The sequence below is a fragment of the Primulina eburnea genome, chromosome 2, assembly GCF_022965805.1.
Source record: "Primulina eburnea isolate SZY01 chromosome 2, ASM2296580v1, whole genome shotgun sequence".
NCBI lineage: Eukaryota > Viridiplantae > Streptophyta > Magnoliopsida > Lamiales > Gesneriaceae > Primulina > Primulina eburnea.
In genome coordinates this window covers 12,662,493-12,689,698 of record NC_133102.1, presented here as the reverse complement: position 1 = coordinate 12,689,698, position 27,206 = coordinate 12,662,493, and the positions used below count along the sequence as shown (strand labels likewise).

At 35.8% G+C, this 27,206-nt stretch overlaps 1 protein-coding gene across 2 annotated transcripts; it reads left to right on the top strand.

Annotated features, from left to right (window-relative positions):
- Window positions 1-439: 439 nt before the first annotated feature.
- Window positions 440-26,937, top strand: LOC140822975 (pre-mRNA-splicing factor ATP-dependent RNA helicase DEAH1-like). Of its 2 annotated transcripts, XM_073184023.1 has the most exons (27): window positions 440-519; window positions 5,769-5,864; window positions 6,046-6,176; window positions 6,273-6,455; window positions 6,573-6,644; window positions 7,316-7,402; window positions 8,231-8,264; window positions 9,299-9,353; window positions 10,136-10,195; window positions 10,317-10,388; window positions 16,627-16,690; window positions 16,932-17,011; window positions 17,125-17,192; window positions 17,262-17,319; window positions 17,694-17,751; window positions 17,830-17,895; window positions 20,078-20,146; window positions 20,222-20,311; window positions 20,765-20,851; window positions 21,210-21,325; window positions 21,398-21,464; window positions 21,845-22,891; window positions 23,799-23,861; window positions 24,818-25,042; window positions 25,833-25,895; window positions 25,996-26,068; window positions 26,645-26,937. In XM_073184023.1, the coding sequence occupies exons 2-27, from the start codon at window positions 5,774-5,776 to the stop codon at window positions 26,695-26,697; spliced, it is 3,132 nt and encodes a 1,043-aa protein (XP_073040124.1). In that variant the 5' UTR covers window positions 440-519; window positions 5,769-5,773; the 3' UTR covers window positions 26,698-26,937. The 2 variants fall into 2 exon arrangements, with proteins under 2 accessions (XP_073040124.1, XP_073040125.1); XM_073184024.1 differs by lacking the exons at window positions 440-519; window positions 5,769-5,864; window positions 6,046-6,176 and having other exon boundaries at window positions 6,302-6,503.
- Window positions 26,938-27,206: the final 269 nt, after the last annotated feature.

Here is a 27,206-nt window from a genome sequence, read left to right as displayed (position 1 = left end):
TTAATATGAGATAATTAAATAAAAATTGATAATTAAAATATATTTATTGTGTTTAAAATAAAATCGATAGTGTTGTAATATATAATTGATATTTTATATGTAAATATTTTAATATGAGATATATATTATAATTTAAGTAAGTTATTAAAAATATTCATAAAAATCACAATGTTATAACATTATCAAAAATGTTATCAAATTTAATTTATAATTGATATCGCTTTTAAGTTTCGTAGAGAAGAAAATTTGAAAAAAAAAAATAATAATTATAAAAATTTAAAATTGTTTTGTAATTATAGTAAAAAATTGGTGGGTGATGAGCCTCGACCCACCACCAATCAGGAAAATTAAATTTTAAATAAAGGATAAAAAATTAAATTAGTCTGGACTCCCTTTTATTGATTAAACAATAAACAATTACGCCACTCCCTTTTTCCTCGTTTCCCCGAGTTAGTACATAGCTAAACCCTGTATCTGTGTCGATAGAGGAAGGCAAATTTTCTTCATTTTCGTCTGAAGGTAAGGTTTTTGTTTTAATGTCGAGATCTTAATCCCAATGACACCTTTTCCACGAATCCAGGTTTTCGATTTCTTTGTTTTTTTGTTTGGTTTCTTCATATTCGAAATTGGGGAAAAACGATTTATTTGTCTTTTGGAATTCATGTTAATGAACGCCTGGAATAAAAAACGATTTCTAAACTAGATCATCTTTTTGATGCATCTCATCCATAGCACATTTCTGTATGATGTGGTCTTTGAAGTTTTTTATTCTTTTTATCGAACCGTGGAAGTGTTGTTTCTGTTCTTTGTAGCACCCACTTGTAGATAGGGTAGCTGTATCTTTATTGAGTAGATGAAGTTATTAGTAGAACTCTTTTTTGGTGTATGATTATTGATACATATTTGAAAGCGTTTTTTTTTCCTTGGGTTTCCTGAATTTAATCCGCAGTAATTAGAATAGAGCCCATAACCTTATTTCTTTTTGGATTTGTTCGAACTTTTTGGAACTTGTATGGTAGTTGGTATGGTGCCCTTACTATGATAAACTCCTAACAGTGAAACCACAATCATAACTTAAAAAATCTGAGATCCTATGATTGTGGTTTCACTGTTAGGAGTTTATCATAGTATCCGATCAATTTAATTGTTTTTATTATGCTTTTGTTTTTCAAGTTATTTCGCAAGTAAATAATAGTATAATACCTGTTGATCGAATCATCAAAATAAAAATTATTATTATGCTGTAATCCAAGGAAGCTTAGAAAACCATTATTTAATTGTACATTATTTAAGACATGATTGCTGTTATGAAATTGCAGCGGTTTCTCGAATCCAACTTGATGACATCATAGTTCTACGGTTTGATTATTTGTTTTGGTGCTTATTTAATGTTGTTTGGAGGGCCTTGGCTTGGTAGCTGCTGGTGTTAGTTGGTTCATTTTCATTTTTCGACCATCCTTACTGAAAGTGTTAAGATGATGAGATCGCAATTCAAATTTCAATATGTCTAGCATTATTTCAGCATGAATCACCCTAATCTCGGAAGTTTCCTTGAATTTCAGCTTCAAAATCATTGAATCTCCATCATTCATGTTGTGTTTTACTTAGTTGAATGTTTGGATGTGGTTAATAGCTTTGTAAAGATGTCATTAGAGCTTTATCAATATTTTATCGAGGTCTGGAATCTTGGGGCTCCCATAGTGCGGCGCAAGGCGCACTAAAGCGCTAGGGTGCCTTGAAGCCTGAGGTGCGAGGCGAAGCGCACGCTTTATCGAAGTAAAGCGCATTTGACACAAATTTTAAAATTCAACATGTATAAATTATTTTATACTATTTAAATTAAATAGTTTTCACAAAAATAACAAATTATATAAATAAAAATCAATTAACAGATAATGTAGCATAAATCATAACAAAAAACAAACTCTAATCATCTAAAATTCATTGTTAAGTCGTAAGTGCATCATAGTATATTGTAAAAAACTTCGAAAATCTAAATCATTAAATCCATCTTCATCCTCCCCAACTGTATCATAATCATCATCTCCAAAAGCTGAAGCTCCATATTTATATCCTTCTGATTCCTCATCGTTTTCACCAAAATCAATTTCTTCATCCTCTTCATTGTTATAACGATGGATAGTGGATCTTCTTTTATACGTATTTAATGTACTCGTACTAGCCGCTGCTTCTTTTGTAGAGGATGGACCTCGAGATATAAAATTATAGGCATCTTCATCAACCCCAGAAGCTCGTCCAACTTCACCCCAAGTCAAACTATCATCATCAAACACGAGATCATTTTCGTCACCACTATTATAATTTAATTCCCCCATCAACCATTCATTACTATCATCTATATCGGCCAAAGAAATAGGTCAATCGTATCACGCATATCATATCGGCGCCTCAAAGCCCTATTATACTTGATATAAACCAAATCATTCAATTTTTTTGCTCCATTCTGTTTCTTCTTTTGGAATGAAGCTGCACATATTTTATACAAATTAATTTTAGCTTTAAAATAATAAATTTATTTAATATTTCATTAAATACTAATACATAGTACTCACATGTTCAAACACACTTCAATTTCGTTCACAAGCAGATGAGCTACAATTGAGGCTTAGAACTTTCACCGCGAACACTTGTAATTCGGGTGTCGGAGACCCATAAGCCAACCACCATTCCGCTGGTTATTTTGAAACAAAATAAAAAATTGAACATTAAAACTACATATCAATTATCATATAATAAAAATAAAATATTGATTACGTGGTGATTTTTTGTTTCTTTGTCTGACTGTCATGGGCATCCCAAAAAGTCCTTCGGCCCTTTTGTACATTGGCAATTGGTCCATGATCTTATCCTATAGCTCATCAATTTCACACATCTTAGCTATACAATTATACAAACCCGTTACTACTTCCTTATCATTTTCTATATTAGAACCGAATAGAAGAACTCCGGGTTCAAGAAATGCCCAGTAGCATGTAAAGGTCGATGGAGTTGTATCGTCCACCTATGATCAATTATAGCAAAAATATCTTTATATTTATCCTCTTTGTGATCAAATGAGCCAACATAGCTTCTTTAGCTCGATCCGTTGCCTCATAAATATCGTCCATTGGAGGTTTTTTTCCCCATCAACCAATCGAAGAACTTTCACAACAGGACCACCCACTTTAACAGCATAAACGACCGAATTTCAAAATAAAGGCATTAGTATAATCTCTGTTGCCAGTTTACCTGGTGCCTTCTTTGCAAATCTACTAGTGGTCCATTTCTCAGATGTAAACATTTTTCTCAAACTCGTCTTGTGATTTTGAAACCGCTAAGTCAAAAAAGCAGTTGCAAAACGAGTTTTTCCTGCTCTAACCATATCTTTCTATCTTGTGAATTCTCTCATCATGTTTAAAACTTGGGGCCTGTTATATATATCATTAACCATCATTGCCCTTTCATATACCTTCTTCAAGTGAGAAAGCTTAACGAAATCTTCAAGCATCAAATCTAAACAATGAGCAGCTCATGGAGACCAATATAAGTGAGGATATTGTGCTTCCAAATGACGTCATGTTCATTAATATTTAAATACAATATACAAATTACACATTAGAAGTTAGAACTTTAATTTAAATAATATAATAATTTTACATAAAGTGATATAACTAATATACCAGCTAAAACATTTGCGCTCGCACTATCAATAACAATTTGAACCACATTCTTTGCCCCAGTTTGTTGCACATATTTGTCGAACAAATCAAATAATTTCGCACCCATGTGAGAATAGCTCGACCCATCCACTTATTCTATAAACACAGTCCCTCTAGGACCATTTACCAAAAAATTAATCAATGTCCTATTTTTTCTATCAGTCCACACATCTGCCATCAAAGTGCATTCATATTTAACATTTTCATCCATTTATTCTTTCAATATCAATTTTGTATGTTCCAACTCCTTCTTAAGCATGTAACTCTAACTTCATGATAAGTAGGGGGCTTCATTCCACAACCAAATTGTCTAACAGCTTCAATAAATAGTTTAAAACTATCAGTAATTCACGGCGTGAAAAGGAATACCTGCATCATACAACCATCTAGCGAACTTTTGCACTGCATTCTCCCCAGTTTCTTCTTATTTTCATCATACAACTTCGCTGTCTTTGCATCTTTTTTCTTTCCTTGAGATACAGTCTCATCAACATCTTGTCGGAAGTATAAATCTATTGGATTAGATTGTTTAATTTTTTCCCAGGAAAATCAGGTGTAAGATTAGAACGCTGACCAAATGAAACTGATTTAGGCCGTTTCCCATTTGCATGTATATCTTCTTCAACTTCCAAATATTCTTGTTGTTCTGCAACTTCATCAAAGTGAGGGATTGCATCCATTTGATTTTTCAATTTTTTCTTTTTTAAAATATAAGAGCTGATTTCTTCTTTCACGTGCTCTGGACATTTTGAGCAAATTTTCGTATTCCTATTGTCTCCAACAAGATGTTGTTTATGCCGATAAATCTCACCATTAGTTGTTTTCCCACAAAAATTGCACTTCACTTTATTGATATTTTTTGGGTCTTCTAATGTTGCATAATTCCATGTTGGATCTTTTCGAAGCGCTTGTGATTCAGAATTTGACATTTCTAGAATTCTGCAATAAATTGCTGAAATACAAAATTAAAAATATAAATATATTGCTGAACTACAATATATTAAATAATCTAATCATCAACAGGTTACGAGATTATACAAGATAGATCAAAAGTTGGAAAAACATTTAATTAAAAATCAAATAATTCTACTTCATTCATAATTCTGATAATAATGTATTAAAAAATAAAATACAAACCAACTCCAAATGATATTACAGATTACTTTAGTAAATTCAATTGGACAACAAACATGAAAAAGAAGGTTTAGACTTTAGAGTATTGGCTTATCTACTCACAACCGGCAGCGATCAGGTGTGGGGTTCATTTACTGGGAAGGATTTGAATAAGGCTATGATAGCCTGATCCGCTCCAATCATCATATGAACTACTACAAAAATTTTCTGTAACATGCTTTCATATATTCTACGTCCAACTTTTTCCATAAAATTTATGTAAATAAGTATATTACTGGGAATCACGTCTCACATACTCACAGTTTTTGGTGAAGCACACTAGCAGTCTAACACAGGTTTATGAAGCACATTAGCACAGGCCACAGAGAGAGACGCACAGATGACGGAACCAGAAAAAGCTTGAGAGTGGAGACGTAGAGACTAGAGAAGGCCGCTGCACGCAAAATCGCATACACAAAGAGAAATTGAGAGGTCGCTAGGGAGAAAAACGCACGCATACATGGCTTTTTAAAAAAAATAAAATAGGGATTCTATTTGTTATTGGGCTTAAAACTTACTGGGCTTTAATTATATGTATAGAATCGTACCATAAATGGCTTTATTGGTACAGGTGCACAAGGGCGCGCCTTTCAGCAGACCCAGGCGTGCGCTTGATTAATAACCCAGGCGCAAAAGGTGCGCCTGGCTGCGCCTGTCGCCTAGGCGCAGGAAGGCGCTCGCCTTTTATAACTATCGGGCTCCTAGTGTTTTGCGTGGATTCAACTAACATGATAGAAGAGTTAAAATTAGAAGTTTAATTGCTTTCTGTAGATGTAAACCTGGAAGTACTGACATGATACATGCAAATTTATAATAGTTTGGCATATCCGATGTATGAAATTGGTCTATATGATCTTTCTCCTTATATTTATGTAGGGGAAATGGATGATTTGAGGACATGGGTGTCCGACAAATTGATTTCTCTTTTGGGGTATTCTCAGCCCACTGTTGTTCAGTATGTGATAACACTGTGTAAGTTTGCAGTTATCGCTCATCATTTCTTAAGATACAATTTATACCGTTATGCATAATTGCTTTCCTGTTTTTAACACATGTGGTGATTTGTACTTCTAGTGCCTTAATTTCAACATATGGCTATCGGATCTTATTAATTTAGTGTGTAAGAATGGTTAATTCTGCCATTTGAATGCAGCTAAGAAAGCTTCATCACCCTCTGAGATAGTAAATCAACTGGCAGATTTGGGATTGTCATCCTCTTCAGAGATATCCTTGTTTGCTAAAGAAATTTTTGCCAGAGTTGAGCGTAAGACTTCAGGACCAAATGTGGGTGCTTATTTCATTTATTGTGTCCTAACAGAGATATAAATTACTGTTGAATCACATGTTTAGTAAATATACTTATTCTTGGTTTTGTGTTAGCTATATCAACAAAGAGAAGTGGAGGCTGCAGTGCTTGCACGGAAACAAAAGACCTATAAACTGTTGGAGGCTGATGATGAGGAGGAGGATATGGTCCCTGTGGCTTCCCTTCCCAAGAAAGAGGATACAAGAAGAAAAAAGTTCAGAAAAAGGAGTGAGCTTCTAGACGATACAGATGATGAGGCATAATATTTATACTCTTATTGATAAATTTTCCTTTCCTTTCCTATGGTAAGACACTGTATCAGTTCCTTTTTTTGACAAGATTCTTTATTTTTCAACTTTTAAATGATTTTGCAGGTTGTCAGAAAAGGGATCCAAGAAAGAAAAGTACAAAAACGAACTTCCCATGATGAAGATGATGATTCTGAGGTAATTGTCTATATTGACGAGTTATTATGATTAATAGATGGCTTTTTCTTGGTCCCTTTTTAATAGATAATCAGTAACTGATGCAGACTTGGGTACAGGCTTGACATTTGAGCTTGCATTTGACTGCCAATCCTTCGATTTCCAAATTTAAGGATTTACAGACAGCTCAAAGTGCAAATGGAATGACTGTTTAGAGAGCCCCCACAAAAGATTATTATTAGAGTACTTACTTAGTCAAGTAACAAGAGAGTATTTTCCAAGGGCTTTGTCTATTAGAATTCTAACCTTGTCAAGAATTGGACACTAGCCACCTAATTCTTATGGACATTGATAAATAGAATCTATGTAATGCATCATAAGTCAATCACACTAGTCTGCCACTTCTGTTTTGATAAGGGTTTTATAGTTGATGGTATTGTTCAGCTGGTAATTGAATAGTTAAATGTACTTTTAGAGAGGTACAACACTTGAACCTTGAAAGAATCCTTCCATTTGACATTTTAAAGATCTTGTTTATGATTTCTATCCCACTTCTGGCTCATCTTTTATTCTTATAGTTATTGTATAGCAAAACATTTACTTGTTTTTGTTTTCTCTTTTTCTTTAATTTTTTTAATTGGGGTATACGGCTGTTGTGTGCGGAAATAAACTTCTACTTTTGTTAACTGTAGTCAGAAGAACAAAGACTGCGCGATCAAAGGGAAAGGGAAGAGCTAGAGCAGCATATCAAGGAACGCGACGCAGCAGGGACTAGGAAGGTACACAATTAAATTGGCTTAACTCTAAATTTTGTCTTACATATCTCATGATAGATATCATTATTATGCTGGAATTTCGAATTTTCAACTGGCTGGATTTTCACTTACATGTCTTCTCATCCACATAGTCCACTATGTGATGACTCGGTAATCTAACATCATGCTATGTTTGGTTTCAATATTCTCGGCTCAAGCATTATTCCCTTGACCACACACCATCCACTCTTTTGATTTGATTTATCATCTATCGGGTGTGAAATATTGTTTATCACAAGGTGTTGACTCGAGGGATTTAGAGAATTAATGACAACAGTAGATTTGTTCGTATTTTCTGTTTCTTTCGCATCTGCTGTGGCTGTGAAGGTGTAGCGTCAGCGGCTGTAGAGTTATAACTGCTTATGCTGTGGTGGTAAGGGAGAATCGAGGGAAGAGAAATAGATGTGATGGATATCAAAGAGAAATAGATGTCAGATAGAATATTGATAGATGTCAAGAATATCAAATCCTGTTTCATAAGGTGAAACATAAATCCTTTTAGGGGAAATTTTAGGAAAAGAAGACAGAAAGGAAAGAAAACTAGGCAAAAGAAAGGAGAAGACACAAAAAAAGAAACAGACAAAGAGGAAGAGAGAAAAGGTAGAATATGAAATAATAGGGTATAGTGGGAGACGTGATGAAGAAAAATATTAACTGCAATATTATTCTCACTAGGTAAAAAAATGTAAAAAGCTCGAAGGAGTTGATAGTGCACAAACACTCAGTGTCCGGGTTTAACTTCAATTCATTTTTACTGTTTATATTCTAATTTTTGCACTTTTCTTTGTACAGTTGACTGATCAAAAGCTTACGAAGAAAGGGGAAGGTAATCATTTTGATTTTTATTTAGCAGATTTTTTCTTGTCATATTTATCATTTGCTTACAACTGTACTTTTTCATTAGTTCTTCTTATATATGCATTGTGCAAAATTTATTTCGTTTTAATCGAATGTCTTACTCTGAATTTTCTGCACTTAAGAAAGCTCCTTGTATTACCTTGTCAAGACTCAAGACTAAAAACTTTTTCGAATTGAATCTTCGATAAACTTATTCTTTGTGCTCACGCTCATTAATTCTGATTTTGATATGTTGCTTTACTCTGTGCTTTAAGAGTGAAATGAAGCAATCAGACCACAGCTCTTGGTAAAATAATAGGACATGGTTTAGAATTTTTTGTGTCATTCTTGATATTAGAACCTTCTCCACAGGTGCTTTATCCTTGTTGTTTCTGTGGTGGCTAGTTATCAACTTTCTCATGCAGCTAGTTTATATTGCAACAAATCTTGAAAGATATAACAGATATTGCCTATGTCTAGAACGTCAGTAATTTAAATCTATGGATTACCTATGTTTGGTATTGATTCAAGCAGTTTGGATGATGAACCATAAGCTATGGGGACCACTGGACCAGCTATTTCTGAATTTTTTATTGCGTCAGTTGTTGGTGTTGAGGTTGGTTAGATGGAGTTAGAAATTATATATCTTGTAGACAATGTCTTATGCGTGTCCATGCACATTAAAAATGTGATAAGAGTGGGAAGGAAATGACAATGGTATGGTTGTTAGTGATTGTAACATGAATGAGAGGTGTTGATGATAGTAGTGGATTAAAGTGACAAGTCGGCATTTGTATGTCGCTCTACTTTCTTGCAGAAAATGAAAACTGGCTTCTGTACCAAAAGAATAAACCCAACCTGTTTCCTTTTTATATGGCTTAGATATTAGATAGTATCGTCAAATTCATATTTGGAAGGAATGTTTAGTGGCAATAAGAGGCAAATTTGGTCATTTGCTTACTTTTGTTGCTTTCAATACTCATGTACTGTGGGTTTACTGCATTTTTTGTGTTTATATTTCAGAAGAGGCAATTCGGAGATCTAAGGCGTTGGAGGATGATGGCATTGGGACATTGAGGTTTGTCACATAAGTTTCTAAATTTCTATTTCCGAATCATGTGTGTCTGGGTAGTTGATTCTTTACCACCTGGTTCTATTAATGTCAGTTTTGTTTGCTATATTATGTGAGTTAAAGGCCTTGTTTTCATTTGAGCAACAAGCATGTATGTAAGAAGTAGCAACACTCTGGTAACTTTGTTGAGGAGATGAACAAGGACTAGTAGCTCCACTGAATATATCCTCTAACTTTACGATCATACTTTCCCCTTTTTGTAAGGGAGCTCTAGGTGTGGTAAACCTTGGTTGCTCATCCTCTCGCCTTCAAGCCCCTATCGAAGCGCTATTGGTCAGTAGATGCACTACGTGAATTTCCTTTTTGTTAGAAAATTAAATTTGCATCTTTTGTTTGTAATGGCGTAAGATAGAAAGTTGTTTGTAGTTATACCTACTTGTCCCGAAAGTGAAAGCTCTGATTTGGTTTTTTGGGATTTTCAAATAATATAACAGTTTCCATGTATAGTAATCAAGTCCAAAAAGTTAAGAGACACCCAATAAGAAGGGCCTGCCAGAATATGAAGAATCAGTTAGGCTTGATCCATAAGATCCTCATTTGATTAGCCAGTCCTAAACATTCAATCCTCTGAATTTTTATTTGTTAATTGCAACCTGGTATTTCTTTTTCTTTCATTGTTGGCATGATCTTGAATCTACCGACATGAGGCTTTATCTCTATTCAATATCAATCTTATTTCTTGTGCCTTTTGATACCACTTTTATTCATATTTTTCTTCTTCGCAACAGGAAAGTGTCCAGACAAGAGTATTTGAAAAAACGAGAGCAAAAGAAATTAGAGGAACTCAGGTAATGGAACACACATTAAAAAATAGTTTCCTTTAAATTGACATTTGTTATATATGTTTGCTACTTAGTTACTTAACTTACTTTTGCATTATAACTTATATTTCTTATATGGATAATCCAGAGATGATATTGAGGACGAACAATATTTATTTGAGGGAGTCAAGCTGACTGAGGCCGAAAAACGTGAGCTAAGGTATGTATATCTTTATCTTCTTCTTGTAAAAAAACTCTAATATTTTCAAATCTATCCAATTTTGCCAGTTTTTACTTTATATGCTATGATGCAAGTGATTTTGTTTTTCATTTTAGTTTTATGAAGATTGCTTTCTTGTGATAATCTGGTTGTCTAAGCAAGAGAGATGGAAAGGTGTAAATATAACTTTGTTGTATAGTAATTGCATTTTCAATTTCAAATGCAGAATGAAGTGGTAAGATGTACACAAACATATTGTTATTAACAAATTTTTCTGAATTACATAACTTTACATTTAGTTATTGTTATAATAGGAAAGCCCAACACTTGCTTAAAGCCCAGGTATAGCCTGTGCTGCCCAAGTGCCTAGAGGCTAACCCAGGTGCTGTGATTCAATAAGGTGCACACCTGGGGTTTGTCTGCAGTATGTCGCTCCAGGCATGCCTGTTAAAAAGTGAGTTATAGCTGTTCTTTCTTAAAACAAAAACCTTCGGCATTTTTTAACCATTTCCGCCAGAGGGGAGCGATTGAGCCATTTCTCATACCGCTAATGATGTTCCACTACTGGCTTTTATGATTTTGAAGTTCAAATGAAGCAATTTCTATGTGATTTTGACAATTTTGACTTCTGAAGTTCCATGCATGAAATTGAAAGAGGGAACCACCAAGGGGCATGACAAAATTACGAGTTAAAGAATCAACGAGGATTTTTTAAGAGAGAGGAAGCAACATTACATATTTCAGGGAGAAAGGGAGAGAAACTAGATTATTCTATGTTAAATGTAAAGAAGTAAGTATTGTCTCATACACTTCATTATCATTTACACATCTGGGCAAAGGGCCAAATCTGGACTTTCCTCCTGGGTTTGCATCAGCGGCTACAAAGAATAAGGTATGCAAATTACAGAAGTCATTGTATGGCCTCAAACAATCACCTAGGGCATGGCTTTTTCCAGGTTTACCAATGTTGTAAAGGGGGATGGCTACACCCAATGTCAAGCTGACCGCACGCTATTTGTTAAACATTTGGAGGGAGGCAAGATTACAATACTCATTGTATATGTTGACGACATTGTCCTCACAGGGAATCACGAAGAAGAAATGACCCGCGTGAAACTACATCTTTCGAAAGAATTTGAAATGAAAGATCTCGGGCAACTTAGATACTTTCTTGGAATGAAAGTAGCAAGATCATCTACCGGTATCTCAATCTCTCAAAGAAAATATGCTCTTGACCTTCTGAAAGAAACTGGCATGATAGGTTGCAAACCGGTTGATACACCCATGGATCCAAACATAAAAATAGGAACTGAAAAAGATAGTTGCCCAGTGGACAAAGGAAGATATCAAAGGCTAGTTGGGAAACTAATATACCTATCACATACACGACCAGATATCTGCTTTGCTGTTAGTGTCATTAGCCAGTTCATGAATGACCCGAGGGAAGAACAAATGAATGCAGCCTACCAAGTACTAAGATACCTAAAGGGGACTCCTGGACAAGGACTACTGTTTAGAAAAACTTCCAACAGAACAATCAAAGTCTATAGCGATGCCGATTGGGCAGGATCACTCACAGATAGACGGTCCACGTCTGGATATTGTTCATATGTATGGTGGACTTTGGTGACATGGCGAAGTAAGAAACAAACAGTAGTTGCTCGGAGTAGTGCAGAAGCTGAATTCCGATCGCTAGCACATGGGATCTGTGAAGGAATGTGGCTTAAGAGACTACTGTATGAACTAAAGATAGAAGAAAATCACCCCGTGGAGCTTATGTGTGATAATAAAGCAGCCATCAGCATATCCAAGAATCCAGTCCATCATGATCGAACCAAGCACATTGAAGTAGATCGACATTTTATCAGTGAAAAGATTGAAAACAAGATAGTTGTGTTGAATTATATCTCTGCTCAATTACAAGTGGCAGGTATTCTAACAAAAGCACTCCATATACCAAGTCATTTTATCAGTGAAAAGATTGAAAACAAGATAGTTGTGTTGAATTATATCTCTGCTCAATTACAAGTGGCAGGTATTCTAACAAAAGCACTCCATATACCAAGTTTTCAAGATTTGTGTTTCAAGCTAAGAATGATGAACCTATATGACCCAGCTTGAGGGTGAGTGTAGAATATTGGATTATCTTTATCAAGTTTGATAGGATTATCATCAGCTTATCTAGATTGATAAGATCTTGTTCATTATCTTTTATATTTGAATATTTAGGATTAAAATTATCAGTATCTAGTTATCCCTTTGTTTTAGGTTTTTAGTTAACTTAGGAGTCTATAAATTCATTATATCTAACCATTATTTTTAAGAGGAATAATACAAGTGAAGTATTTCCCTTTCTCTATTCTCTCATACTTCACAAATAATTGGGTCGAACAAAATCTTTCATTGGATTTTTCCCAAGTGAAAAAAATGGTAGTTTCGCATATATTGAAAGCAGTGACAAAATTGAGTTTCAAGATTCTATGTGGAAGAATAAGCCATCCAACTATGGAAACAACTTGAATTTGAGGATTTAAACAAACGAAGATGAGTACGATGTATCAGAATATTTGGATATCAAACTCCCTATCAGATTATGAACCTGGCGGCTCTGATACCCACTTAAATGTCACGCCTGAGACCGAGACGTCGGTGACATCCGGCATTGTTAATCAAATAACAATAAGCCTCATAGAAAATAGCCAAATACTAGTCTATTTCATAAAATTCCATTCTTTTTACATGAAAGGAAAATACAAAGGTTGCTGGAGCGAAAAGTACAAACTTTACGAAGAAAGACAAAGGAACCCTAATGGGCTTGATCATCCAGAACTTGAATTCCTTCCTTCTAATTCTTTACCAGCCCAGAACTGCTCCTGCTCTTTTTGTTCTACCTGTTCTTCATTTTCATCTGGAGAGGGACGTAAGGGGGGTGAGTGTTTTGTGAAACACTCAGCAGGTGGGGTCGATCGAATACCAGAAAACATTTGATATATAATACTTTTCAAACCTTCTTCTTTTACATAGCACAATATATAAGAGTTGGATGAACGTAAGTTAATCATTGAACAAATCAGAGCTTTAGAGTTGGATGAACAGAAATCAGATTTAGAGCAAATCAGAACTTCGAATCAGAACATTTCAGAACAGAACATATCAGGCAAACAAATTATAATGATCATCGCCTATCCTTGATCTTGGGCTCCCTCTGGGCCTTCTCCTGTAAATTGGGTCCTCTGGGGCCTTTTCCCGCATTTGGGCTCCCTCTAGGGCCTTCTCCCATAGACAGGCTCCTTCTGGGCCTTTTCTCTTACAAGCTTTCCTGATACACCATTATCAGATTCAAACAAATAACTTATTATTCGGAGACAAATTGGTTCGAACAGAATGACATCAACATAGATCGAAATGGAGAAGCATAAACGAACAAACAAACGGAATGAAACGATTTGAAATAACTTAGTGATTTTCGAAATCCACACTTATTTACATCATGCAGTAGACGATCGAATTTTAAAACATACATAATCTTTAAAACATATAAACCCGCTTACCTGAAAGATTGTTTCAAAAATCTTGGAATGAACAGTTAGAGTTTGACACTGAAAAACCAGTCACCTTGCAAAAATGTTTGCGCCTAATTGAACCGTTGGATTGATCTGAATTTTGGATATGTTGCTCCAAACATGTGTAGGTTTATTCTGAACGGTGGAGATCAGATTTGGACTTGTAAAACAATGAGCAAAACTTTCTGAAATTGGGCAGAATTTTTGGTACTCGAAAATTACAATTTTTTAAGAGAACTTTTTATGTTGTTTTTGTGTGATTTCACTAATTGCTTTGCCACTATTTATAGGCACCGATGTGATTTTAGGTCTTCCTCCTCCATACCAAAGGTTGCATGGTTTATGACATTAATCATCAATGTGACTTTAGGTCTTCTCCCTCCATGCCAAAGGTTGCATGATTTATGGACTTGAATGTCACTAATGTGACTTTAGGCCTTCGCTCTCCATAGCAAAGGCTGCATGTAATTTTGTTCTCCTCCATGACATAGTTCATTTTCAATGCAAAACTGAAATCAACTTGGTATTTTGTATCTTTGTAATGAAAAATTTTGGGTCTTCACAAATTCCCTCCTTCTTGCTGCCCGTCCACCTCTAATGTTTCAAGAGCAAATTTTCATGATAACCCATTTGGACCCTTGTAAGTCGAGCCTTTCTCGTAACTAATCCAGCAGTTCAGCCTATTTAATTCTTTGCTTAAGACAGTAGTTGATTTTTTGACTCATTCCCAACGTTTATATTTTGAGTTGACATCCGAAATCTCTCTTTCGACACTTAATTTGATCTCCACTTCAGCCCCTATGGAAATTTCTCTCTCGGAACCTGACTTGTCATCTACCCTTGTTTGTCCACCTCCTAAGAACCCACTAGACAACTTCAGAACAGAGAAAGATGTAGGTAGAATAAAATGAAGTTTAAATGAGTGATTAAGAATCGATGAATCGAAACAGGATAGTACCTCTCCCACTAAAAGTTTCACGTTTTCAAGTTGAGATGACCCGGTGTTGAGCAGAATTCCCTCTGATGGTGAGAACATCCCCTCAAGATCCGCTTCTTCTTTATCGGTATGAGCTGAAGACTCCGAGTGACCACAGAACTGGCTACCAGACTCTGAGGAATAAAATCCATCCTCCAACAACTTACTCAAGTCCTCCCAATTCAAAGAGCCAGCATTTGGTAACCCGCCGTCTTCAGGGACTGCCGTATCCTCGTTGATGCTCATATTTAATCTTCTACTATAGTTTTTTCCATGAGAAGGCAGTAGAGTCTTTGATCCAGCTTCACCCAATCTGTTATCTTGCTCTTCGGCAGTCTCTGGTAGTCACGGATTGAATGGGTGAGCTTCTGAATTCTGTGGCTTTTTTGGTACAATTCTTTGTAATATCTTAGTCACCTTTCCTCCCAATGGGGGAGCCGCCGTCACGCCCTTCTCTGCTGCCTGTTCTTGTATTTTCTTCGGAGACGCAAGACCCTGCACATCTTTCATCCGTTCCCCTCTATTGTCCGATCCGAAGCCCTTCCTCCTATCTTCCGTGGTTGCCACTTGCTCTGATATAACCCCGAAGTACGTTCATCTTGTGGAGTCTACATTACCCTCATGTTTTCTGTGAATATTTGAGTTGCCCCACCCTACCAAAGCCCGTTTACCATTAACCACGACTTGGGCATATGATTGCTGTTCATAATTCTCATATATATGCAGGTAAGTCGAAAGAATCAACTCAAATTCGAATCTCTGTAGTCACCCCCTTCAATGGAATCTTCATTTTACTTTGGATAAATCATCCTTCTGTTCCTTTGACCTTGATCTTAGCTTCCCCAAGATCTCTGAAGAATCATGTATCAGCGTTAATATCCTCCAAACCCCCCCAATGATCCCCAATAACTTTGAAAATGTCAGGCGACCATAAGTTCCAAGGTAATCCAAAGATCCTAACCCAACTGTTGCAACAGTTATAAACCGTGTCCGACGAGTTGAAAATCTGGCCGCCACTCCTCAAATACCAAAGACACCCCTCTATCGAAGAATCCTCTTTTCAGATTTAGATAATATGAGAATTAAGCCGGATTTGAAGGCCACCATACAGCTTTATTGGCTTGGAACGGAAATAAATCAACCCTCCTATTGACAGAATCGCCAAGAACAATCTGAATCTGCTCCCACGAGATGTTGACCCTACCTTTGGTGACGATAAGTGCTTCATGCCAACTCCTATCCATCCTTTTCCTACCACTGTCCTCCATGTCTGAGGCTCTCATTGTTTCTATCTAACTGGTGAACGAAGTACTCTTACTGGGGCTTTTCCATATGATCAAGGATAGGTTGATCCTTCCTCTGAGGGTTCCCTGAAGTAACTTGATGAAGATGTCGGAAGTGCTTTTCCACCCTCCTGAGTTGTAACCACTAGGCACAATGATTTACTAATTTAGATTTTAATCTGAATAAATATTTTTGGTTCAAAATGATTTTGTTTTTGCATTGATGTACTGAATTTGTATCAGAACTATTACTGTCATGGCAGTATTTAGTTCTCATAGAACTTTATGATACTGCATGCTTTGCTTTGAATTAGTCTAAACTTGTTTTCTTTCTCAAAATTAGCCGACTAAATTGTGCACTTTATTTCTGAGCGAGGAACTATTCCTGGACGATGAGAAATTTTTTGTTTCTGCAGGTATAAGAAAGAGATATACGAGCTTGTTAAAAATCGGACAGAAGAATCTGATGACACGAATGAGGTGGTTAACTTTTTTCACTTCTTATTTGAAGTAGCTAACCTATGATTATTTGTTCGTTACTGGTTACTGTTGACTTGACTTATATTCAAATGTCTCTGAGCAGCTAGGAAATTTCATAAATAATCTTCCAGGCTGTTGTACAAAATTCTGATTGCTTACGTGCTTGTTCATCTTTTTTTTAGGCCCGTTTCATTTATTGATTGACAAAGTTACTACTTAGATTAATATTTTGTAACTGCAGTATAGAATCCCCGATGCATATGACATAGAAGGTGGTGTAAATCAAGAGAAGAGGTTTGCTGTGGCCATGCAACGATATAGGTCTATCAGAACTTCAAATACGATTCTTCCCTGGCTACTACACTCACACATACACACATTACGGACATAATATTCAAGTGCCATTAAAGTTGTTTCATCTTTTCATTTTCCAGAGATCCTACTGCGGAGGAGAAGATGAACCCCTTTGCTGAGCAAGAAGCGTGGGAGGAGCATCAGATTGGTAAATCTTCAAATTCATCTATGTTCACTTCCGCACGAGGATAATAATTCAGTTGGTATGGTATTTCAGGGAAAGCTACTCTAAAATTTGGATCTAAGAATAGGAAGGAGAAGCACGAGGATTTTGAGTAAGTTGTATTAAGTTGATACTGCATTGTTTTTTTCAGAGTGGCAAGATGGACAGTTGCGATTCCGGCTTTTAGCCATTTAATGTTATCAGATCTTGTTAGGGATTGGTGTTTTATCCTCTGTTGATTCTTGAAAGTTGAGGCTGTAATCTTTTTCATTTACCACGATTTGTGGATGGCTTGTCCACTTAATGTTGTAATATTTAACTAAATTTTATCAATATATATTAGTTTCTTATCAAAAAAAAAAAAAAAAAAAAAAAACTGAGATAGCTTGTATGTTTGCGACTCTGTTAACCTTGTATATGAGTGGCGTGTAGTTGAAAAGTTAAGTTGTTGCATGGATGCTCATTGTGCCTTTTTTTGGGTTGTAGTTTTGTCTTTGAAGACCAAATAGAGTTCATACAAGCAGCAGTTATGGATGGTGTGAATGTATGTGTTTTTGACATCACATGTCTTAGACATAGGTCAGTGCATTTTTTCTTTGTAATTACTTCACTTTGTTTGCAGGTTGAGCAAGACTCCATTGAGTTGGTCGAAGCATCTGCTGCCAAATCTGCTTTTGAAAAACTTCAGGTGTGTATTTTTTATCACTCATTATGTGGAAGGCATGCAAGGCGAGTTGAATTATTGGTCATGATAATATTCATTAGATATTATTGGTCATGATAATATAGGCATTTTCAGTAGGTAGACAACAAATAAATCCACATGCCAAAAAGTACTTCTCTTACCAAGATCACGATAATATCCAAGACAAACATTTCACATGCTGATCTTGGAGCAACCCACACCAAACCCATTCCTCCATAGTCTTGGACTAAAAGACAGACCAATTCGGGACATAGTGCACAATCAGATAATCTTTTTGAAACTTAATCGCAAGTTGACAATTTCCCTAGAGCCATAATCCACGAGAATATATATATATCTATATATATATATTATATTTGATAGGAAAATAAAGTTTATTATAATAATAGAAGTGTTTACAATAGAAGCTGATGAGTAATCCACAAAACGAGTTACAAGAAAGATCGAAAAGACATTACCACACTATCGTCACGACCCTACAAATTTTCAATCCCTAACTAAGTTTGAAATAAATAAGCGATTAAACTCTGGCATCTTGATCGTCCAATTCGCAACTCTGAATTTGATCTTCTCGCGGACGCCGTCCACGGACTACAACAAACCTACGAATATTTTATTGTTCTTTTCCAGTCATATCGACCAAAACATGTAATGAATTACCAGATACCAGAAGCTCGTAAATCGTCTCCCGTGGAAAGGCCTGGTTAATGAAGAGGTCATGTGCCTTACTCGGAAAAGTCCATTAAAAACCCAACTCTTGCAGCACTCTGCACTCTTATCCGTATTCCACTCGAAAAAGAACAATGCACCAATAGTTGATCATGATTCTCCTCTTGCTTCCGACATAAGCTACACCATTGCGGCATAAGACACAATCAAGCCACCTTTGCACCGAGTCACAAGTGGGAAGTTTCCCCAAAGCCACATTCCAAGAGAAAACTTGAACTTTTTGCGGGATAGGTAATTTCTAGATATTATAATAATAGGAGAATATCTGAAATCCCTAACAAAGAACTCAACTCACTCACTTCTCCATCACTCAAATCCATTCGGAAATGCAAAACCCATGACAACGAAGAATTTAACTGATTTCCTTCCTTTTGAATGTAACGAATAATAGGCTTGTTATGAAGCAGAAAGATCTGAAATAAAACTGGTAACATTCTTTAAAAGATGACTCTCCCTACCCCTTTTCCTCCCAAAATCTAATGATATTGTCCCCTTAGCCACTACCCTCATCAGTTGATGAAAAGTTGGGTAAGTACAAGAAATAAATTTTCAGGGGCTTCTAAATGTAACACTCCTTGCTAAACCCACATCCCATCCCTTATCATGCATCTCATTTTTGCTCATAATAACCTTCTTCCATATCTGCGTCCGCTCGATATATCCTCTCCACTATTATTTCCCCAGAAGTGCCTTATGCAGTTATACCTTAAACAAATGTTCCCAATACCCAGCCCCCTCTATCTTTCCGTGTACAAACCTGCTCCCACACGACCAAATAACAATGTGAATATCCATCAAATTAATCCCGTAAAAAATCCCTCATACTCTTTTCATAACCTTTGCTATACCTTTTGGTTTCCTAAAAAGAGACATGAAATACATTAGAACTTGAAAAGCATTCAACACTGTCGAAATCAAAGTTAATCGTCCCCCCTTGGTAAAAAGGCTTTCTTCCAGCTCGCCAATTTCTTCGACATGTTAGACACTACGGGTTCCCAAAATTCAGTTTTCATTGGATTGCCTCCTAATGGAACCCCTAGATATTTAACATGGCCACTTTCATAACATTCACTTATTGATGTTTTGCTATTAATACATCACAAATTTCTAAAGAAATACAAGAGCAGCCTTTAGTGGAACTTGTTTCCCACCTTGGTGTGAGATTACGGACTTTCCCTTTAGGTAATACAAGAGCAAGCAAAGAGCCTTTTCACCAAATTACAAACAACAAATATAGCTCTTTTATGGGATGCATAAGAAGTTTGCATTAGTTAGAAGGCTGTTCTTACATACATAGTTCTTGAAAGGACATGATTCTCGGGTCACAAATGCTCTGTATTCCCCTGTAATAGTTAAAAATTGAACTCAGTGTATGATGATGTCAAAATGTGGGCTGTATAGTCCTGTGACTTATTCTTTTGATCCTTAATTTCAGAATGACAGAAAAACTCTGCCAATTTATCCCTATAGGGAAGAGTTGCTCCAGGCTATTCGTGATCACCAGGTTGGAGATTTTCTGTTGCCCACTTCACTTGTTTAATCTAGGCTTAGTAAATATTCACATTTCATTAATTTGCAGGTTCTTGTCATTGTTGGAGAAACTGGTTCAGGAAAGACTACGCAGATACCTCAATACCTACACGAGGCAGGATATAGCGAGCGTGGAAAAGTAAGAAATGCTTAATCCAATTATATGTTTTACATACATTGGAAATTATATATTAAAGCCTGCTTGATCAAATCTTTTTTGTTGCCCTGTGTATATCTTAATTTCCAAGGATTTTGCTTGCTGTGTTCGTGGTTGTTTTTAAAATCAATCTAAAATTCTGTAGATTTTTTTTTTAAATTTACATAATTGTGATGCAATCTATCAACTCTCCAACCTTTTGATCCTAAATTTTTGTTGGAAAAATTGAATTATGGAATTAAGAAATGATTGGCACTTTTATAAACTTGTCATTGTCTCAAAGATCTTATTTGGGGCACTGGAATCTGTTGATCTGAATGTCTCTCCTATTCATTATTTTCCTGTTAACATAATGTTAAAAATGGTAAACCATATGATTACTGAAGTTAAGTGGAATGTCAATTTTCTAATTATGATGACATTTCTCGTGGACAGATTGGATGTACCCAGCCACGCCGTGTCGCGGCAATGAGTGTTGCTGCTCGTGTTTCTCAAGAAATGGGAGTAAAACTTGGGCATGAGGTATTTTTTTGTAATGACTATTGGTTGGTTGCTCACATCAGCTCATTTATGAGTTGCCATGGTGATTGTCAGATGCACCTTTAAACTTTATGTTGCCAGCAAGTTGTTGAATGGCAACCATAGCATATAGACTCATGGTTCATGAACTTCACTTGTTATGATAATTGAATTAAAATCACTCGCTTTTTTGTTCATGTCATCGAGTCACGTGTAAACAAGCATTCTCATGATTGCTTTGTTTTATTCCTGTTCGATGTGTTTCAATATCAATATTTATATGCTGATGAAATATTTGCACAAAATTATGGTTGCATGCTTACTCATGGATATGACGTGGTTCTCATGTTTTGTGTTTCAGGTTGGTTATTCTATTCGTTTTGAAGACTGTACTTCTGAAAAGACAATTGTTAAATACATGACGGATGGAATGCTATTACGTGAATTTCTTGGAGAGCCCGACCTTGAAAGTTACAGGTGCTTTTTGTACTCGGAGTAACATTAATGGTTTTCTGTTCACATTTTAAATAGTTTTGCAAAATTTTCCAGTGTGGTGATGGTAGATGAAGCCCATGAAAGAACACTTTCGACGGACATCCTTTTTGGCTTAGTTAAGGTAATATTTTGCTTCTCTTAATGATTTTTTGAGATGTAAAATAGTCTCGATAAAATCCATTTGTGGTAGTGTATGTGTATATGATCTGAAAACACAAGAAAATTATTTAGGACTGTATATTTTGAATTATTTAGGATTGTATCTATTTTTAAACAAACCTTAGTAGGAGCTGAAAAATATCCGAATTCGTTTTATTTTTGCATTAATGAGCTTTCAATATCGTTTACAAGAAACTACGCTTTTAGTCCGCTAGTTCTTTTTTGAAACAACAGCAGCTAATTGTTGCATGAATCCAATGCAATTTCGAGTAGGATCTATGTTTCTCACAATCCTTGTTTGACACATTTTTTGTCTTACTCGATATTTTTTTGGTGCATTAGGACATTGCTCGGTTTCGCCCTGACCTCAAATTGCTCATTTCAAGCGCCACTCTTGATGCTGAAAAGTTCAGTGATTATTTTGACTCTGCGCCAATTTTTAAGATACCTGGAAGAAGATTTCCTGTTGAAATACACTATACTAAGGCACCTGAAGCTGATTACTTGGATGCTGCAGTAGTCACTGCTCTTCAAATCCATGTGACACAACCACCAGGAGATGGTGATATACTAGTTTTCCTTACCGGGCAAGAGGAGATTGAAATGGCCGAAGAGATTCTTAAGCATAGGACTAGAGGATTGGGATCAAAAATAGCGGAGCTCATGATATGCCCAATTTACGCAAACTTGCCAACAGAGCTACAAGCTAAGATATTTGAACCCACTCCTGAAGGGGCACGAAAAGTTGTCCTAGCCACGAACATAGCTGAAACATCATTGACGATAGATGGGATCAAGTATGTAATCGATCCGGGATTTTGCAAGATGAAGTCGTATAACCCCCGGACTGGAATGGAATCACTCCTGGTCACTCCTATATCAAAAGCATCAGCTAATCAGCGAGCAGGTCGATCAGGAAGGACAGGCCCAGGAAAATGCTTTCGATTGTATACTGCTTATAATTATTATAACGATTTGGACGATAATACCATCCCCGAAATACAAAGGACCAACTTAGCCAACGTGGTCCTTAGTCTAAAGAGCCTTGGCATCAATGATCTGCTGAATTTTGACTTCATGGATCCTCCTCCATCTGAAGCCTTATTGAAGGCGTTGGAGTTGCTTTATGCTTTAAGTGCAGTTAACAAGCATGGCGAGCTGACAAAAGCGGGTAGAAGGATGGCCGAGTTCCCCCTAGATCCTATGCAGTCAAAGATGATTGTTGCTTCCGATAAATACCAGTGTTCTGATGAAATCATCTCTATTGCTGCTATGCTATCCATTGGAAATTCTATCTTTTATCGTCCCAAGGATAAGCAAGTTCACGCAGACAATGCTCGCTTGAATTTTCACATGGGAAATGTCGGAGATCATATAGCCTTGCTCAAGGTCAGTGGCTTGTGTTTCTGAAGTGCTTTTTTCTGCTCTGGTGTTTTGTTTGATTAATTGATTCTACCAAGTAAAACAAAGTACATAATCCTCTAGCTCTCAAGTGTGCCTTTGGCAGCCTAAAAGCTGAAATATGTATCAAATTGTCGAGTCTCTTATCAAATCTGTCGTCTGATTAACAGTAGAGTGGTTGTATGAGTTGTAACAGTAAGGTTTTTGTTTTGTATTCGCTTTCTGTTCTCCCAAGTTTTCTTGTTAAACAAGTAGTAAGTCCATGGGAGGGTGAAAAGACATCCCTATAAAGAAATTGACATTTGTGTTACAACAATCTACGAACCGCCAAATTTTGACTTAAATGAATTTTTGTTTAATTCGCTTCTCATAGGGAACTGCTTCAAACAAAATATCAGGAACAACACAATTTTTACGTAGTTTCGACTAGTGGACAGAGTTAGGAATGCATGAACATAATAAATGCATATCTTATTGATCAAGTGCATTAATAATCTGCGTTATTCGATGATTTGTTTATCTTTTTTATCAATTTAATAACTTGTTGCACGATTCTTTTTCTATTTCTCTTGCTTCAGTGATTTGGTGGTTCATTCTTTTTCGTATTGTTTTGTTATTTTGAATTGCTTTTAGTTGTCAACAGGAACTACTTTATTGTTTGGCCTTCGGAGAAATTTTTCTTTTTGAGTTAAGGATGAGGATATTTTTGTGATGCTTATTTATCATCGCTATAATTGCCACATACCATTTCTTTATGAGGTTGGTGTTATATTGGAATGCGGGGATGGAAATTGATACATAGAGGAGAATATATAGGCTATGCAGTGAAATCGTACATTTCAAAGTTTATGCGCCTGCAAGTTTAATTTTGTGATGTTTGTGGACATTTTTTCAGGTGTATAGTTCGTGGAAGGAAACCAATTATTCAACTCAATGGTGCTATGAAAATTATATTCAAGTAGGTTTGATATTCCATTTTTTCCTTTTAATATTATGCCATCTCTGTTTGGCCATTTACTTGCTTCAAAGAGATGGTCTGGTTGTTCTGTTATTTCTGGTTAGCTGTTCTGATTATGGGATCTGATGTTGCTGTTCAGCATTCACCACTCAGTAATGTGATACACTTGGTTACTGACATAAGTTGATGGGTTTCAATCTTATCTATCACCCGTAGCTTGACAAATTTACTTATGATCAAATAACTCCTGATTTCCTAAGAACTCTTGCTTGTATGTCTTTTTCCGGTTTAGTCAAGTGCAAATTGACTAATAATTGATCACGGTCCAATTTTTCTTTCTCAACATGATGGGCCATTACCGATGGAAGTGAAAAATTCATGAATCAGGAGCATATTTGCTTGAGTGATGTAGAATATTGGAAAATAATCTTGTAGCTGTTAATTAGCTAACTAGTCATCTACGGTATCTTAGAAAATGGTCAAGAGATCTCTTAATTTGTAAATTTTTTGGTATTACTATTTTTTGGGAGATTTGATAGCGTATCATTTCCTTATTTGTAGATGTATTACCACCTTTAAATTAGGGTTGTACAGTGTGCTTTCTTTTCAGAGGAATACAATTTAATCTCCTCAATTTCCTCAAGTGATGTTTGTGAACTTTTTTACTGTGATTATTGACTTGGAACCTTTCGAAGATATCTAGGTTTCTAACTTCTAACCCCCTGGTATGACACCTTGGTTGGGTTTAGTTCAAATGTTGTAGCCTCTGAACACATGATTCGTTACTATGAATAGATGGAAATTGTGAATTACATATGCTAGATGACTAATTAAGTTATCTTTATCTTTCACATGTCACATCAAGAGAAGAATTTTAAAGCTGACTGCTATCGTTTTCATTGTTTTGTTTCATTAGTACTATGGCTCATTAAATGATTATAATTTATATATTTCAGGTCAGGAGCATGAAGAGAGCTAGAGATATACGGGATCAACTGGAGGGTCTGCTTGAAAGGGTTGAGATTGAGTTGACCCCAAATCCCAATGATTTAGATTCTATAAAGAAAGCCATAACTTCCGGATTCTTCCCCCACTCAGCGAGGCTGCAGAAGAATGGATCCTATAGAACTGTGAAACATCCGCAGACTGTTCAAATTCACCCTAGCTCAGGTTTAGCTCAGGTAGACTACTTATTTGTTTGAATATCCAAGTTCATGTTGACTAGAATTTTTCTAAGCTAGATACACCAATTTTGTGAGAATATATTTGGCACAGGGATAAAAGAACCCGTCGTTGAGTAGTTTCTGAAATGCCAGCAACTTTTATTGACTAAGATATCTGAATATTAGAAAATGTGAGTTTCGTAGGTTAAACTTGAAGATGCAGTGCAATTTCGTGGTAAGGTTTGACCAGGTGGTAGTGTTGTGATGGTGAAAGTCATTGAAGAAAAAAACAAATAATTTCCAGTTTGGAAGAGGGGAGAAGAAATGAAAGAAAAAAGAGAAGGAAAATCAAATTTTGGACATGGAAAAATGGAAAAGAAAATTATAAAAAAGGGAAACAGGGGTTAGGTGGCATGAATTAGGCATTATTGATGGTTTGATGTTACTTTTAACTATCATTATTTTGTTTAGATAATTCAGGTTTTATTTTCTTTTAGTTTTCCAGGATGAAAAGGTTTATATGATCAACAAGAAGATCAAGTGTATGGTAGTTTGTAGATAAAAATGTGAACAATAAGCTTGCTCCCAAAATTTTCGTAGTGATCGGATATTCCTTATGTTAAATTATACATAAGATGCTCCCACCCCTTGGAAAAATAATTTTTTCATTATTATTTGTTAATTATGAAGTTATCTTTTCTCTGTTTATAATTTTATGAATGTGATGAGTAATAGTTTATTTACATTTAGATATGATAATATTGGAAAATATATAAGATTGTATCGCATTCTTTGTGGTCCTTGGCAGGTGCAACCAAGATGGGTCATCTACCACGAACTAGTTTTGACAACAAAGGAGTATATGCGACAGGTAAGAATCTTTGGATACTTCCCTTCCTACGTAAGATCTGAACGGGGTATACCACTGCCAGCTTGTCATTATGGAACTTACGAAAGAATTTTTAATATAGGTGACTGAACTAAAACCAGAGTGGCTCGTTGAAATAGCTCCTCATTATTATCAGTTGAAGGATGTTGAAGATGGTTAGCAATCTCTCCCTATGTTTGCATGTCATATCCATGTGGTTTGATGTGCATATCATTATTTTAGGCAAGACTTTCTTTATATTTTTTTTCAAAGCTGCCTATGTTTGTAATAGGCACCCAATGCTCATGAAAATGGAGTTTTTACCGAAATGCTGTTAATCCAGTTTTTTTTTTTTTAAAAAAAACCATTAGATGCAGATTATACTTTACTAGGTTTGAAGCATCATGTAATAATTACCTGGTCATTTATCCTTTGCAGTCAATACATTGTGTCGGAACACCATCCATTTCTCATGGGCTAGTATAGTGACTTACTGATAGAATGTAATTTTTTTGTCCTTGCATCTATCTTTGGGCTTCGTAAAATCTCGTCTATTCCAATGACTGACTCATTAGCGCTTAACAAGCGGACAAGGATAAAAGTTGCCTCTGCCAATCATTATTTATATGTTTTTGTTAGGATACATGTCTTGGTGTTCTATTGATAATAATATCCAATCGAGTCATATTCTATTCCACAAATTGATTATGTCTTCTCAAGGTAGTCGCCTACTCACGAAACTGTCTTTGCAGTGGGATCAAAGAAAATGCCTCGTGGTGAGGGCCTAGCATCGACAAATGGTTGATAATTTTAGTTGATCGTGTCAGGGTACGATACGGGTGCATTGCAGCAAATAGCTGTGTTGAAGGTGGCTGGACATGTTTATGAATTGCCTGTGTGCCACTGGAACAGGTGCTTAGACTGTATATTTGACCAATGTATGTACCATTTTGTAGAGTTACACTTGTTTTCCAACTTCAACTTTATTATTCTTTTTAAAAAAAGGTAGGATATTTTTTTATTAATAGAAATGATATTATATTGATTAATAAAATTAATTACAGGTTCACATAAGATGCTGTGATATCCATATTCAAAATAGATTAAAATAATATTAGACCCTAGTTCCTATGCAAATATGAGACCGATAAGGATCACAATCCTCTCATTTTATCATTAAACTTTGAATTTAATATTGTTCTAACACTGTTCAATGAGTCTTCTTGACTTTCGAAGATTTTATTCCTCTCCATCCAAAAAATTTCGCCCCCTTTTCAAATCTTGTCTGATATCTGTCTCGAATAAATCTCAAGT